We start from the raw sequence: 17,310 nt of genomic DNA, 5'->3' as shown, positions 1-17,310 counted from the left end.
AAACTATGGGCTATATATTAATTAGTTAATTAAATCTAAAAAAAATATTGAAAATAGACAGCAAGAGTATGAAAATGTGAAAGAGATCATAATCAGATCGTTTATGAATTAATAAAAAATTCAAACTATATTAATATTATTGTTTAAATCGTACATTGGTTTTATAGCTAAGATATTTATGTTCAGAAGAACATTTAGCAATCTAATCTATTCTAGTAAAAATAACTTAATATGTAAAAAATATTAATAAAATTGGTAAAAACTTTGAATTGTATAATATGTGTGAAGGCAAAAGGTTCTTCAAATATATCCAAATATATCCATATCCAAACGTAATCAAATGATAAAATTTTTAATGTTATAACTTTAGAAACTAGCACAACAAAATTCAATCTATATAATAATTTGTCTGAACAGTTAATTAGGTTTATCTCCAAAGTATTCTTGTATTGAAAAACATTTAGCGATTCTCATGAAATCTAGAAAAACTAATCATAAATAATAGTTTAAAATATTGAAACCTTACACATGTGACCTTGATATACAATTTAGAATTGAATAAAAGTAAACAAATCATAATGTCCTTTTGTTGCGCAATATATGACTCATAGCTAAGTACTGCAAGCAAGTACGTATTTTACATGAAATCTAGAAAAACTAATCATAAATAATATTTTAAAATATTGAAACCTTACACATGTGACCTTGATATACAATTTAGAATTAAATAAAAGTAAACAAACCGTACTGTCCTTTTGTTGCGCAATGTATGCTTCAATATTACGATGACAGTTACTATAAGAATTAAATTATTTTACACTAAAATACTTAAAATTAATTTGGTTTACTACTAGTAATTGATTGATACAAAAATAAATTAAATCTAAAACCGATAGGAATAAAAACGCAGATTTACTCATCAAGCGGCATAAATAATAAAACTATTAACACGAAAGTATATTTTAATTTAAAAATGTAGTTTTATACCGCAATTTATACTAGTAAGTTACCTGGAAAGAACGATTAAGTACATATAGTGAGTGCACATGGGTTTAAGAATGCTCCAAATCAAAAAATATTGGTCAAAAGCAATTTGTATAAGTAAGTGATAATTAAAAATAGTACTCAATTTAATATAATTTAAAGGATGCAGCTAATTACCTATGATTTAGCTATGACGATTACGAAAACGCACGCGACGCACGATCGGAACTATTCGGTGGTCCCGAGCCAAAAGAAGTGCACTCCGACGCGGTCAACTCGAGAATGCACACTGAGACCTCCCAAAATTTGCACTATTAGTTAAGGCACCTTTGTAACAATGATCGGACAAATTCGTCATTCTTCGGACCCTTATATATCGATTTCATAACATCGATTAAAATTGATTAAAGCGGGTTATTTGAATTTCTGTGTATTTCAACAGAGTGAAGTTAACAAAAAAAAATTGTTTATTAATACATCCGTATGATGATAAATAATAAAATTGGGGAAAAAGGTTAATAAATTAAAGTAAATAATAAAAGTTATCTAAATAAATAATGAAATATTGAGAGTTGTGGATTAATATATATCAAAAATGTAATATATAAAAATATTACGGCTATTTTGTGGTGTGAAGCCCAATAAATAAATAAAGTAAATGATAAATATATTAATTATATAAATTATATTATATTAAATCTTGTATTTTGAATAATTATAGACGAATAAATAACAATTATGTAATAAGCTGCAATATAATCATTACAAATAAGCATTGGATCTGTGATCTGTGGGTAAACGGATATAATAGAGCAATTAAATGTAATACAAGATCAGATTAGTATATTCTGATGTATTGATGATGGTTTAGATGACAAAATTTTTGAAAAATACAAAATACATAGTCAGATATTAGTATATTTGATAGTGTTATTTAATGTGATATTATTGGTTTGGTATTTGCAATATAATTGCTAAAAGTCAATGGGGACCTATTTGTAAACCTTTAGCTGCTGCATATAAAATTTCAGAAGGAAAACCAATGGTTTTTCTATCTTTATTTGATATGGTCTATATATTAGAATTTCTCTTATTTCGATGATATATTTTTAATTGATGCAGTTTTGCAGTTTTTGCAGTTGATGGTTTGTCACCAAATGCAAATGTCCAAATGCAAAAATTCCAATGGCGTCATACTACACAAATTGATTTTATTATTATGAGAATTTATTATTAAGTATGCGGTAAAACATTAATTATTAGCATACGATTGCATACGAATAATATCTACTTAGATATTATTAATTTTTTATCATTTATTTCAGAATTTAGAATTCTTCACATCTAAACATATATTAATTCGTTAAAGTAATAATAATCTATTTTAATAATAAATTAATAATAATCTATTCATTCTATTGTTAGTTTGCTTCAATGCATAATTTGCAGATTTATTCATTTCGTATTTTCACATATAGGTTTTACCTTTACTTTTGTATATTAGTCTACGTATAAAAAACTTAACACAACAATGACTAACTTATAAATGAATGTAGTCCAATTTTGAATGTTATTCAAATTTAAAAACTAGTTGGTATTGGTATTTTGCCTTGAGGCAAGTTACATGAACTTTCCGATGTGTGTAAATAATCGACTTAAGCAATAAAAAATATATTAATTTATGAATGATTAAAAGTATTCCAAGTGGATTTATTACACATAATTGAAAATGAACGAACGAACACATTAACTCGAAGTATTTTCTAAAAGCAAATTATAAAAAATCAACAATATTTATAATTGAACTAGTTTCCGTAGGACTTTGATGGTTTAGTTTTAGTATGTTCATTAAGGCCAAATACTCTATCGTTTTATACCAAGTAAATCGTCTAATTTAATTTTAACAAACGCCAAAAAATGCTCATTTTTTCAAAAAGTGATAATTTTTTAAAATTAAACTTCTAATTCGGCCCGTAATATTTCAGTAAGTTCTATAAAACCATGAAATAACTTAAAAATTTTGAAGTGACAATATTGTATTGAATGTTAAATAAAAGAAAATTCAAGTTCAGGTGAGTGTTACTGTCTAATGCAAATATTCCAGTAAATGATTTAGAAAAAAAGGAGACAATTTTGATGTATAACCATAATCTAATAACAAAAGTTTGAATAATTTTCACATTCAACATTTAGAAACTGAAGAAGAAGCTGCCCAAAGATAATATGGAGGACCCTTAGAACTAATATACTTTATGTAAACAGAATAGTAGAATCACTTATTGAATTGATTCTCTAAATATCAATGTAATATTTATCAGATAAATTTATATGTGTGTTTGAAAGTGTGTGTGTGTGTGCGAGTGAATGACATAAGCCAAATAGCTCATAGAATTGTCATGTATTCTGATTGCTATTGAAAATAAAATTTATAAAAAAAACATTTAGAAACAAAAAAGAAGCAACTGCAAATTCTACAAGTTTCTGTTAATTTTTTATCGCATTTCTATGATATTTATAGCTCTATATGTGTCTTTTAGGTTGTGGCCAACCATGTTTTGGAATTCATCGACTTAGAGTACGTTGATTAAACGCAACAGGATAGTTTTGTTTGTCCTGGCAGCATTGAGTAAATATGATATTCTGTTTACTTGGTGCTATCTGCTACATTTGAACAACTGTAACATTCAACTAGCTTATTAACTAGAAAGCCGTTAATCAACTTACTAGCCACTATTACAAGGAGAAAAATCAAATTGAATTGAATTAGGCTTAAAACAAGGGCCTTATATCGTGATCAAAATGATTTCTTATAAAAAATATTTAAAAAATGAAAGTAAGCATTGAATTATAATTTGATAAAAGTCCTTGCAAGCTTAGGCATTAAAAAATTCTATGATGAAAAAGAACTAGAAACCCAACTTACTAACCACTATTTCTAAAGAGAACATCAAATCGGGTAAACAGAGATTTAAAACAAAGATAAAAATATATCATTATAAAATCGATACAAAGCAGTTGTTTCATTTTACCAATTAATTAATACAAATTATTAAAAGCAGCAACATCAAATTTGCTTGGCTGAGATTTATAAAAACCTTGTATCCTGCACGTATCAATATAGAACAAACACTTGTGAAATGTGAAAATTGTTTAATTATTACTAAAAAGTCTAAATTAATAAGAAATTTGCTTGTTCTGGCAATAAAATTCCTTGTTTATTATATATAAACTTTAAATTAATCAATATAAGTTTATAGAAGAATTATATAAAATATGCGTAGCTGAGATTTTAGAAATATCTTATCTAGTAATTGAAATCAATAGCAATAATAATCTTAAAAAAAATGAAGTATTATAATAATTACTTCAAGTTCTGAAGCCAAAATTACTACAAAAGTGAACAGTATCATTCATTTTGCTGCAAGTTTCGATACTAATAAAAAACAGCATTATTTAGTAGTTTAAGAACTTCCATTAACTCAAAATATAAGGATTTCTTATAATAACACTTGCATATTTACAAAACTGATGTTTTATTACTACCATATCTGTTTCAAAAACAGCATTTTTCTGTTTATATATTGGACATTATAATATGTTTAAAATATTGAAGCAAAATATCAAACAAGTCTTTGAAAACTCTAGATCCAATATCAAGCAGTAGTGATATTCAGTTTCATCTGAAAATATAGATCTAAATATGTTTTAAGATGAAAAGGACACTTTCCCGGTATTTTTGTTATCAGTATTAGAGAATTTCTAGTGATAAAAATATATTACTAGAAAATATATATTGGGTTGCTTTTTATCAAACAGAAAAAGATTATCATAATAGTTCAAACATCTGTTACTTTCTGATTGCTGTTCAAAAATAAAAGAAAAAAGTTATGTTGTGTTTAATCATATCAGAAATATCTTTTTTTTTGTTAAATAATTATTACAGCTCAGTTTTTATCTTATTAATCTATCCATAATTCATATATAATTATCTATTAATTCTACGAATTAGTGTTTTGACCCTAATACTGTATTTAGTAATATTCTTTTGCAACTTTATGCTACAAGTAATAAAAATTGTTACGAATTACTGAAGAATTCAAAATTTGATCGAATAAATTATAATTTATATCATAGGGTAGAGTGGGGCTTAAAAGTCCACCGATAATATCTAAAAAACAAGTCAAGTTAAGTATTTTGAAACTATTATTTTGTAAAATCCCATTAAAATTACAAATAAGGCATTGGATCTGTTTGCATATGAGGTGAAACAACCCAGGTGACAATTTTTGAAAAAATGCTAAAAACGCAGTAAGATACATGGAAAAACAAGTATAAAGTCAGATAGTTGTATGTTTGATATGTATAATTTGATGTGATATTATTGGTTTATTTTTTGCAATATAATTTTTAAAGGTCAATTTGGACCTGTGTGTCTAGCTCATAGGACTTATAATAAATATGCGTATTTGGGTCTGGTCCCGCCTCTGCCCTATTGACATCAAGACTATTCAGGAATATCAAAAGTTGTGTAATTATTACTACAATTTGTTAAGACATTAATCTTGTAAGAATTATGTGAATCTGAATAAAACAAAACTAATCACTGGTCAAATAAAATATTCCATTTGCAACATTACGTTTATGGATATAGAATCATTATCAAATACACAGAAGCACTGTGAAAATAAAAAAATCTCATGATGGGTAAGTACGTTCTTGCTAGTCTATAATGTGCATTTTAATATTGAAGGCAGCTCGTAATGTGCAACCATGAAGCTCTACAAGAGAACTCTATATACAACACAGTGGGGCTAGGTACTAATAAAATTATTCAAATTTAATTATCCGCTACCATCCTAAAAGATTAACTTCGTCTGCACTGAGATACACGGGATACAACATCTAGTGCTCACTAAAAGGGTATTAAGTTCAAAGTATTTTGTAACTCTTTACGTAAGGCCAAAGTATTCTCATGATATCATGAATATCTTCAATGTTAAGAAGACGATACTTCTTTTCCTAAGAAATTATGGGAAATTTTTCCTCATCATTATTTGTGAAACTTTATAAGGCTGTGGGCGAATGGTCAAATATAAAATAATCATAAGTTACTTTACAATTGTGCGAACATCTATCAATAAAACAGTTCACTAATAAAATCCAAAAACCACCGGTAATTGCAACATGTATATTTAAAATGTTAATATATGTTAAACTAGTGGTGTATGGCATTGTGCCTTAAGGTAAATTGCTGGAACTTCCCGTGCCTTAATGAATTATTCGAGGAATATTAAATATTTTCAAATAGATTATTATAAATAATGTAACTTTCATTATTTTTATTTTATAAAAATTAAGTGAGCAATATTTAATCAATAGGATTTGAAATAAAGAACATTGACAAATATTTTTAAGTATTTAATAAACTTAATTGCAGAGTTAAAATTATTCATTTGAAGTATATAAGTGATGTTCAGATCTTTAGCTAGAATTAGAATTAAAATCCGAATTATTTTTCGATCTTCAAAGAAATTTTTTTGATGATTCAAAGAAAATTAAAAAAAATCTTTCGCCAAAAGAAACTAGAATTACTATAAATTCTTTTCCCAAAAAATTCTTCCCCCAAAACATAAGAAATTTTAACAAAATATGTTAAACGTCGTACAATATAATAAAAAAACTAATGGTACATGACATAGTGCCTTAAGTCAAATTGCTGCAACTTTCCGTACTGAAATGAAATATTCGAGAAATTTTAAATGTTTTTAGCCTGAATTCAAATTGAAGTCCAAATAATTTTAGACAATTTTTAGAATAATTTTTTTGTCTTCATCAAAAACTAATCATTTCTTTACACCGTCAACACCAGCAAAACGTTTTCTGTATTAGATGATCCGTTCTATCAATAACTGCTATTTTTTGCACTTTTTGCTCCGTATCTCCAGAACGGTTGGAATTGCCTTTGCAAAAAAACTAATCAGCATGATTTCTCAATAATATGAACCAAATATTTTTTGAATCATTCTAATCGGATGCACGATTCTTGCGAAAAACTGATCAGTACATCTCTCTAATAACAGTAATCGATTATTTTTTGAATCATTTAAATCGGTTGATCCGTAGTCCCAAAAACGGACACATCCATTATTGCAAAAAATTAATTAGCATCACCTCAGATTAATATAAATAAAATATTTTTTCAATCATTCTAATCGGGTGCCCGGTTCTCGCAAAAACTGAGTAACTATTTTCTGTACTTTTTGCTCCACATCTCTGAAAAAGCTGGACCTGTCTTTGCCTAAACCTAATCATTACGTCTCTCAACCAATAAGAATCGAATATTTTTTGAATCATTCAGATCGGTTGATTCGTGGTCCCAAAAATGTAGTTACACGTACACACATCCATTATTTCTAAGGTATGCAAAAAGTTCAGAAACCTCTGAAACGTAAAATTTTGCTAAAATTTTTATTTTCCATTTTTGGACGATTATTATAACTTGCCCTACGGGTCGTCAATAATTATATTGTATGTGAGTGTGAATGTTCCAGTGAAACCTAAATTGAAGTACTGTAGTATTTGAATATTTTCGATTATTACCAGTTTGTTTAATTTATATTTTGACTAAAAATATTTTAAGATGCTATTCCCCGATTCTAAAGGGTTCGAATAATTTGAAATATTCTGCAAATAATGGGTATGTTTTATTATACCATTCAGATTGGAGCTTATTCAATAGCGTCTCGGCTCAAAATTCCTTATGCGGAGTGCTTTAAAAGGACGTGATAAATGCGAGTCGTAAATATGCTTATAACATAATAGCATAGAAATTTGCGACCTCCATCAATACAAATGCGACAATAATCATTATTCCGTTGAAATAATCTTCGAAACGTATCAGAACTGTAAATGGAAGGAGGGTTATTAAAGTTGTCATCGTTCCGTCTCTGGTCGTTCATCGTTTTATATGGCTCAATCACTCATCGTGTTAACATTCAGTCACGTCGAGGCGGTTTAAAAATCCGATAATAAAATGGGGCACTTCAGTTTGGAAAACAATCAAATAAATAACACGTACATGAACCGACGTAGCGCACTGAATAAATTCACAATAAACATTTATTTTGCTGCCGGTTATAGCCGAAGAGCTGACAATTTTTGGAGAATGAACTTTTGAAGTAGCCTCTTTCATATTCAACATGAATTCTTAAAACTTTCAATATATAACTGCCAAATACAAATATATACATTTTCTACTTACATTGGATAGAGCTGTGGTTAAAGGTTCGGGTTTAAAATTAAAATATTTTGAACAACAATATTTGAAAGTAGAGGGAAAAAGATGTGTAATCAACTATAACTTTAAATCAAACAACGTTGCTACCGGTATATAAACCGCAAAGTTTCAAAGTCTATAACAAAAGTATATTCTTTCTTTGTCACATTTCTTGCATGTGATCACTGTTGTTTAGTTTACGAGACTTTAATGTGTTTTTCAAGTATACTTCATTTAATTGTTCTATAAGATGTTTTGTTAGTATTCTCAGAAGCGCGCCCAACCAGGCTAAAACGAAAAATTCCCAATGATCTCATAAATAGCCATTTGTAAACGCTAACATTATTATTATTATTATTATTATTATTATTATCATTATCTTATTTCTAATATTGTTATATTTTATTGTTTTTCTAGTATTATTTTATTATTCAGAAATTTTATTTATTTTATTTATTAATTTTATTTTTATTATTATTTGCTTTTATTTTATATTAAATCATCATAAATTCTATCCTTTGTACTCTTATTTATTTAAATTTATGTTATTATATATCATTATTGCTAGATTGTTATATTATTGAACAGTTGTAATAAATATTGTAATTAAAAAAAAAGAGTTTTGTTAATTTTAAGTCATGTTGAACAAATGTTTTTATGAAAGCTCACATGCTGGGCGGTAAGAAGGACAAACTAAATATTTGCCCTGGAAATGACGTAAACAATAAAAAATAGTAGATACATATATAAATTTGACTAGAAAAATCAATTTCCTAAGAAATAAATCAAAATAGTCGGTTATCGATTATCATTTTGACAAAATACCAGATCAGCGTTGTTTTTATGAAAAATGTGCTCTAAAATTTATTTTGCTTTGGCTAAATATTGAGCTATTATTTTTATACCAATAAAATCAAAAATAAAAATATTCAATGTTTGTCCCTTAGCTGTCCCATTTTACCCCGCCTGCTTGGTAAAAAAGTGCCGTAAAAAGTTAGAAGAATAGTATAGAATTATTAGAAAATAGAATATGCTGAAAACAAAATATATCTGTGTATAATATTCATAATTTTGAAGTACTATTACGATCAATTAAAACAGTAGAAACTTGGAAAAAAAATTTTTGAATAGCTGAGTCGATTAACTTAATCTAATGCTTATGAATACAATCTGAAAAATTACACATATAATATGATATTCAGAATGAAAATCAAAATTTATAATAAAATATTATCCTAACATTTATATATTATATAATATTATTTGGTCATTGTTTCACAACGTTTTGATTTTCGTTTGACAAAACCTTGCTACCAACTTTTTGAACTATGCAAATCAAATATTTTGTTTTAGAAAGTTGTTGTGGCAAAAGTTGTATATCCTCTATGCCGAAATAGTCAAAGAGCTTCAAAGCACATAAATATTTTCTATTTTTTATTTATCAGAAGACAATGAATATAGACATAATTTTATTTAATTTTTACAAAATTTTACTTAATTTTGCACGATTTTAATTTATATTGGATATCTTATGAGATTGCATGTTATACAAGAATAATACATAGACTTAAATTATAAGATTTTAATCATCATGCTAAAGAATTACTATATTAAAGATTTTGTCGATTTTTTTTTTACTTTTCTCCATTTTTTGCCATTTGATGCCCAATTTTGACTTTTGAAACATTAGAAACTACATTAGAAAGCATGTGTCATACACTCAATACAGAAAACTTTTTTTATTTTGTGGACCTGCTATTAACACTTAATTAAATATAATGCAAAGAACGTATAACTATTTTATTAACGCATTGTAAATATCAGAATCTTTTAGTTGAAAGCAGAAATTATAATTACTATAGGTAAATTTATAAAAGCAAGGTTTAAGTAGGATACTTGAAAAATATATGAGTTTGTGAAGAGAATCTAAGAATGTTACCAGTCCTACAATTATCAGAATGATTATCCTAACTTCAATCTTACAAAGTTGGGATATAGTTTGATGGCCACAAAATCGATCATAGTCTCGTGTGTCAAGTGTTATGTGTGATCCAAGTTGATAACGCAATTTGAGATTAATTGAAATTTTCTTCTGTAAGTACTCCGACTCTATGAGTATTTCATCTCTAAGAAGAAAATTCCACCACATTTTCAAACAAACTACTATGTAACGTGGTAACGGCATCAGCTCTATTTTTGTAATACTCGAAGCGCAATGTTTCATTCGACCGCGACCGAGCGTGGCGGATCAGTCCATGTCAGGATTTTTATTCTGCGATGCCGCGTTTTTATTTATTTTGCTGCCGCGTCAAATAACAAAACAAGTGACATGACGTGCACGTAATGGCGTCTGACAGCTTTGCGGACTACATCACGTCGCATTGCTGCTTCGCTGCTGCATCGACAAAAAGCGACGGGCATACTCCGAGTTTGTTATAGACGGGGACACAAAACATTCATTTAACGAGAAAACGATATTAATATAAACTTATATTGTATCCATATATATTAGATGTTGGGAGTTCCATGGCGTAACGGTTTAACGCGCTGACTCGTGTGGACGGGGTCGCGAGCTCTAGCAACCTGGTATCGAGTAGCAAATCAAAAATATGATTTCAATTGAAAATAGCCCATTTCGGACTCAGCGGTGTGAAATGGCAATGGGAAATCTCTCATACTTTTCTTCCCTGAATGGAGTTGAAGTTCAACTCCATCTCACGAACCAGTCCTGGGGCAATACTACCCATTAGAGATGGGTAACTCACTCTGGAGTTATCACTCCGATACAACTCCTCCCTCGGAGTGAATCCGAGTGGAGTTGTCTCATAGGATTTGTCATATCCGATTTCCCTAAACTGATACTAAATCTGTTAACATGTGCAGATATTTGCTTGAGATTTTTTTACTAATACAAAGACTTGGTCGAAAGAAGTGGTTTTTTTCTCGTCTCACAGCCAGTTTTAGGACTTTCCAGGTATATAATGTCTCAAAATAATGCTATTTTGTATTCTATATTCTGTATACGATAATGGTTGTCCGTAAATGAGCTCTTTCAATGATGTACAACCAGCTAAAAAATATTTAGTATTATAACTTTCATACAATTATGATTTTATAATTGTGTAAAAATAATAGTATGCTAATCAAACTACCTAATGTATAATTAATTCTCGAAAGAAAAATAATAAAAGAATATGACATATTATTATTTTGTGAAAAATATTATATACCAAGATTTGGTCTTATTTCATATATAAGGTTCACTGCATTATTTTTATATGAAAATTAACATATTCAAAAAATTCTATATTTTCTCTTCAAAACTAATTACAAAATTGATTTTGATTCCCAAGTTTTTTGTCAATTTGAGATTTGTATGCATATTGAAATGCATAAAATAGTACTTATTATAAGAAAATAAACAAAAATGTTTGAACTATTTGTAAGCAATTTCCAAAGTCTTAATAAATTCTTAGATATGTCAGCAACACACTAGAGAACACATTTGGGTCAAGTATTATGTTTCAAAGTTGTCGGAGTTGTTGAGTTATTGAGTGGATATAACTCCTCTCTGAAGCGGAGTCAAATCCTATTTGATCCAGCTTCGGATATGATAAGCCCATCTCTACTACCCATTATCTATTTTAAGTTTTTTCTAATTTGGATAAAATTTTAATGAAAGTTGTTCACTGGGCCAAACACATTAGAGCCAGAATTGGCAACTCATAAATAATAAAACTATGTTTGATAGCATACCTGGTAACAGATTCGACATAAGATTATTTATAGAGATACAAATTATTTATAGAGAGTTCAAATGTTTTGCTAGACAAGAATTATGAAGGTTAGATTTATCGGCAAAGTCACAAACGAGAAACTGCTCTAAAAAGTGGGAAAATAATGTTTCTGACAAAGAACGAAATATAGATGTACTTTACTAATTGTAAAACAAGGTAAAACCTAAACTGTAAATATAACTATATATGCAAACATATTGAATTCCGATTGCAACAATTTCTATGCATTATTTGAAGAGATACACATTATTTCTAGAAAATTTAAATGAATTGTTAGACAAAAATTAAGACAAGAAAAATCAAAATTGATAACTTTAAGTTTAAAATCAAAATTGGTAAACGCTTGAGTTGTGGATTACCGAAATTTAGATCTTTAGTTGACGTTAGAAATGGCTGCACCGATTACTGAATTTTAATTAAACTCTGTAAAACTCACATAAAATACAATTGATAAATGCAAAACAATTGTCCACGTTTTCGCCAAAAATCCTAAATCGATTTTCACAATTCAAAGGCTAATCAATAGTTATCACTTACTAACCGTATTTTATTTATTGTCCTAGAAAAAGTGTGAAAATTATTGTATAATAATAAAAAAAGGAATCGTACCAATTAGTTTTTGATGAAAATCAAACAAGCAGTTTCTTCGAAGTTAATTGTTGAAAAATTTAATAAAATATACATAAAAAACTTTTTAAAATTTTGCATAGAGTTTCATTCCATTCATTCATCTGATTCATTGCTTGAACAATCATATACAATCATGCAAAAAGTAGATTAATTATGAAAATTATTTCTTTCAATAATGAGCCAATCTCTTAGAACATGCATCGTGTATATCTTGATCGTGCACTATAATTAAAACAATTATAGATATTATAAGTTTGTTTGAAAGTTATCAATTAGAAATTGTATCGGAAAAACTTTGTTTGAAATAAATAGTTGAAGATTCCATCGACACAATCTATAAAGTTACATGATCTCAATTCGTATTAGTTAAGATAATTATTTCGTTACAAATATCGTGAAATTCCTACTGCACCTATTTAGGTACAAGTAACTATGTACTAGAGATGGGCTTATCATATCAGAAACCGGATCGGTTAGGATTTGACTCCGCTTCAGAGAGGAGTTATATCCACTTAACAACTCCGACAACTTTGAAACATAATACTTTACACAAATGTGTTCTCTAGTATGTTGTTAACATATCTAAGGCTTCATTAAGACTTTGGAAATAGTTTACAAATAGTTCAAACATTTTTGTTTATTTTATTATAATAATTACTATGTTATACATTTCAATATGCATACAAATCTTAAATTGACAAAAAACTTGGGATTCAAATTCAATGTTGTAATTAATTTTGAAGAGAAAATATAGAATTCTTTGAATATGTTTGTTTATATATGAAAATAATGCAGTGAACCTTATATAGGAAATAAGAACAAATCTTTGTGTATAATATTTTTCACAAAATTATAATACCTCGCATTCCTTTATTATTTCTTTTTCAAGAATTAATTATACATCAGTTAGTTTGATTGGCATATTATTACTCTAACACAATTATAAAAGGATAATTGAGTAGAAGTTAAAATTCTAAATATTTTTAGCTGACAATTGAAAGAGCTAATTTATGAACAAACATTATCATAAACAGAATATAAAATACAAAATAGCATTATTTTGAGACATAAAGTTGCAATTATAAGTCAAAAATTTTGCTCTGTTATTAAGAGCTTTCTGCTTTTAGACAGAATAGATACTATTAATAATGATGATAAAACAAACAACTAGATGTTAAATAATTTAGAAACACGTTCCTAAAATAATTCTTCAAACGAACAAACAATAACGTCTTCTGAAAAAACATTCATTCTAGTTGAATAATAATTTCTTCATAATTCTATGAATGGAAAATTCCTGCATAAACAGGTCGTAAATCTATAACCAAATAATATGTGTGATGTACCCTCATTATTATTCTCTGTATTCATTAACATTTCACGAACAAGAGTTGATTGCAATCGTCGAAATAATATCATCGACCAGAATGATAATTGGAGATTATCATTATTAATGCAGGATCTGATTATTAGAAATTAATCAATACAACAGCCTTTGCCACATGTCAAATGCAGATGTCACTGGAACATGTATATATCACATACAACAAAGTGATTAATTGACGTATAATGCAATTATAAACTCAACTTGGATGCGGGTATTATATAAAGTTGACGATTTTATTTGTTTTAATGAAACTGAATTAACTTGGTACATATTTAGCTTGTTCAAAATACACACTGAAAATAAAATGATAAAAATAAATATATGTGAAATAAACGATTATCACATTTTTACTAAACACCTACACAACAATAACAACGTATACCATACACCTTATAATACATACATATGAATGATAACTTAATAGCCAAGCCAATAATATATTTGTGTTAGATGAGTTTAAGAGATAGATTTTTTAAATATTTTTATCAACAGTCAATACTTATAATATCTGAATTTGTCAACTGTTAACATCTCCAGATTTAATTATATTAAGAGATTTAATTAATTAATTTGATTAAAAAATATAAATGTTAAAAAAAATAAGACATTAAAAAACGACATCAAAAATAAATTTTCCTAATATATTAATAATTATTTTTTATATTTTTTTTGTCAAACTGTTTTATGTGAAGTAATAAATTAGTAAATGTAACATAAAATCTTTTTCGAAATACGATTTAATTTATATTATTTTTATGTGCATAAAAATATGAAACTCCTGAATAAATACTGTTTATGTACAAAACATTTCAATCCCAGTTTTCATCATTTTTACGTAAAGTGTTTGTCTCTAAAATAAATCTAACTATATGTTCTTTTCTATTAAAACACAAATGCCTAAATAAGATTATGAGTTCTAAACTTTCCGATGTTACAACTATCAAAACATTTGAAACTCCTTTGAAATCCGCTTTGATTCTGAATCGTCATTTCTATAGAGTAAGAGGATTTCTTTTCTTTTTATAAAATAAACCTTTTACGCACGCAAACCGACTTTACTTCTTCTGAGGTCTGCTCAAACTCCTGTGAAATTATAGGAAAAATAGACACAAGATGGAAAATACCACAAAATATTGATATGTTGCAATACAAACATATAATTATTTTACTAATTTATTCTATTTTACTTATATTTATACATTCTAAATTATACTATTTTAAGAAGTTTTAATTACTATTATTGTAAAAGTGCATTTAAATATTTTCATTTAACATGCAGTTCTCCTTAATCCAAACAAAAATTTAGCTTAACGATATTTCTATTTACAAACTATCATTTTTATTTATTTCAGTTTTATTTTCACACATTTTTCTAATTATTCTCATTTTTAGCAATTTTTTAGTTTTATATATTGTAGTCATTATTTGTCAATTGCCACACTTTCTTTTATAAAAATCTAATAAATATTTAAAGATTTCCATGATGTTCCCACAATTAACAATTTACTATTCCAATATATCTTGAAAATAAAAAATAATACGATTTTAAAATTTTTATAGAAATAAGTTTGATTCAGGCGAATGAAATATTTTTTTTGTGAAAATTATAATACGTTCGACATTAAAACATATTATTTAATTACATAATAAGCAATGGATAGAAATAAAATATTTATTTATTTAATATTAATATTAAACGTAGTCAAAAGTACGACAATATTATAATAACAATAAGTAAGCAAATTAGGTATATTAACCAGGTATACCAAAAAATACACTAAATAAATAAATTTTAAAAATAATGCCATTTTGAACCAAAAATTATACAAGATTAAGTTATAAAAGCAATTTATAACTTAAGGATTTCAATTAGGAAGGATTCAATCGTCAAATATACACAGTGTGTGATGATGGTTGCAAGAAATCATAAATTAAGGAAATATATCAGTATTTATGAATCAAAATTTATTGTTACTATTTCAAATGTTTCGACATATTCACTTTTAAATATTTAAATCCTTCTTTAGTTTAAACTCATACGATACAAATATATAATTATTAATAACATTAACAGTGTTTGTTGCTTTTGAACTCTGCGAGATCAATTCAATAAAAGTTGAAATAGTACATTTTTCACAGAATTGATCATATTGACATAAAATACATTGATTAATCAATATCTGATATCACGCACGCCCACAACTAGAATTCGATCGAAAGTCTTCTGGCGCAAGAAGTCACGCCAATGAGGCGGAAGTATGTTATTTCTTCAAATAAACGGGCAATCATTCATCAGACACCTATAGTTTGAAAATAGTAATTTTCCAAGCTGTATTTGGCCAAAAAAAGCACAACTATGTCTATATTATCCTTGCTAGCCCTTAGTCTAATCGCAAAACCTCATCAAAGTCAAACACATGTTCGACGATCGTTCGTTTCTCCAATTCGGAAATGAATTTTCAACGAGAGATTGAATGCCGACCACGCCTGGAAGGTGAATAAAAATATCGTATTATCGCACTCGTAAAATGCATTATACGATCGGAGCGCCTCGAGTTTATTTTTAATAAAACATACATCCGAACCGAACGTCAGCCCGTATCGATCGCTTGTTTTGAGAGTCGTCTCGCATGCGGTTACAGCAACCCATCATTTGCCGGAGGATTAGAAAATTGAGATGTCATTATTAAAGAATTATAAATATTGATTTTAGCTGATCTTAGTTTTTTCGTTGAATATATAGAATTACGTGAAAAACTTATATAAGAATTTTTTTTTGTTAAATATCTTTTTATATATGTTGATCCTGACAAAATTTGTAGGCCAACAAAATTCGCGGTACGTGCAGTCTGATATTAAGTAAGAGGAATATTCGATTCATGTTGACAACAAGAAGTGAGAAAGGCAAGGACAGGTCCACCCATTTGTGTGATGCAAACCAAGAAGAGCTAATAACAGCAATGAAACGGAGCATCCGATTTAAATGATGCAAAAAATATTTGACTTGAAGAATTTATTACATTTTTGCAAAAATTGGTACAGCATTTTCGGAGTTGCAGCAAAAAATGTTAAAATTGAGTGGATCAATAAATAGGAAACGATCTCGCCCAGGTTCGACGGCTCATATAATTAAGTTGTAAAATGTACATCGTCGGGCCTGGAATTTATATAAATTTTCAGTTTAGTATTTAGTACAGTTAAAGAAGAAGAAAGTATTTGTAAACTAGAATAAAGTA

General features: G+C 27.6%; 1 protein-coding gene across 1 annotated transcript in view; it reads left to right on the top strand.

Annotated features, from left to right (window-relative positions):
• The first annotated feature begins 10,603 nt into the window (after window positions 1-10,603).
• Window positions 10,604-17,310, top strand: part of LOC113371114 (neuroligin-4, Y-linked-like) — a 31,459-nt gene continuing 24,752 nt past the window's right edge. The window contains exon 1 of the mRNA XM_026611760.1: window positions 10,604-10,688. Coding sequence (XP_026467545.1) covers window positions 10,604-10,688 — 85 coding nt within the window. The remainder of the gene's footprint in view (window positions 10,689-17,310) is intronic.

The sequence above is a fragment of the Ctenocephalides felis genome, unplaced genomic scaffold (genome assembly GCF_003426905.1).
Source record: "Ctenocephalides felis isolate EL2017-DRISC unplaced genomic scaffold, ASM342690v1 CF-g0.4_SCAFFOLD_01492, whole genome shotgun sequence".
NCBI lineage: Eukaryota > Metazoa > Arthropoda > Insecta > Siphonaptera > Pulicidae > Ctenocephalides > Ctenocephalides felis.
The sequence above is the reverse complement of the archived record's forward strand: the minus strand, read 5'-3'. Positions and strand labels throughout refer to the sequence as shown.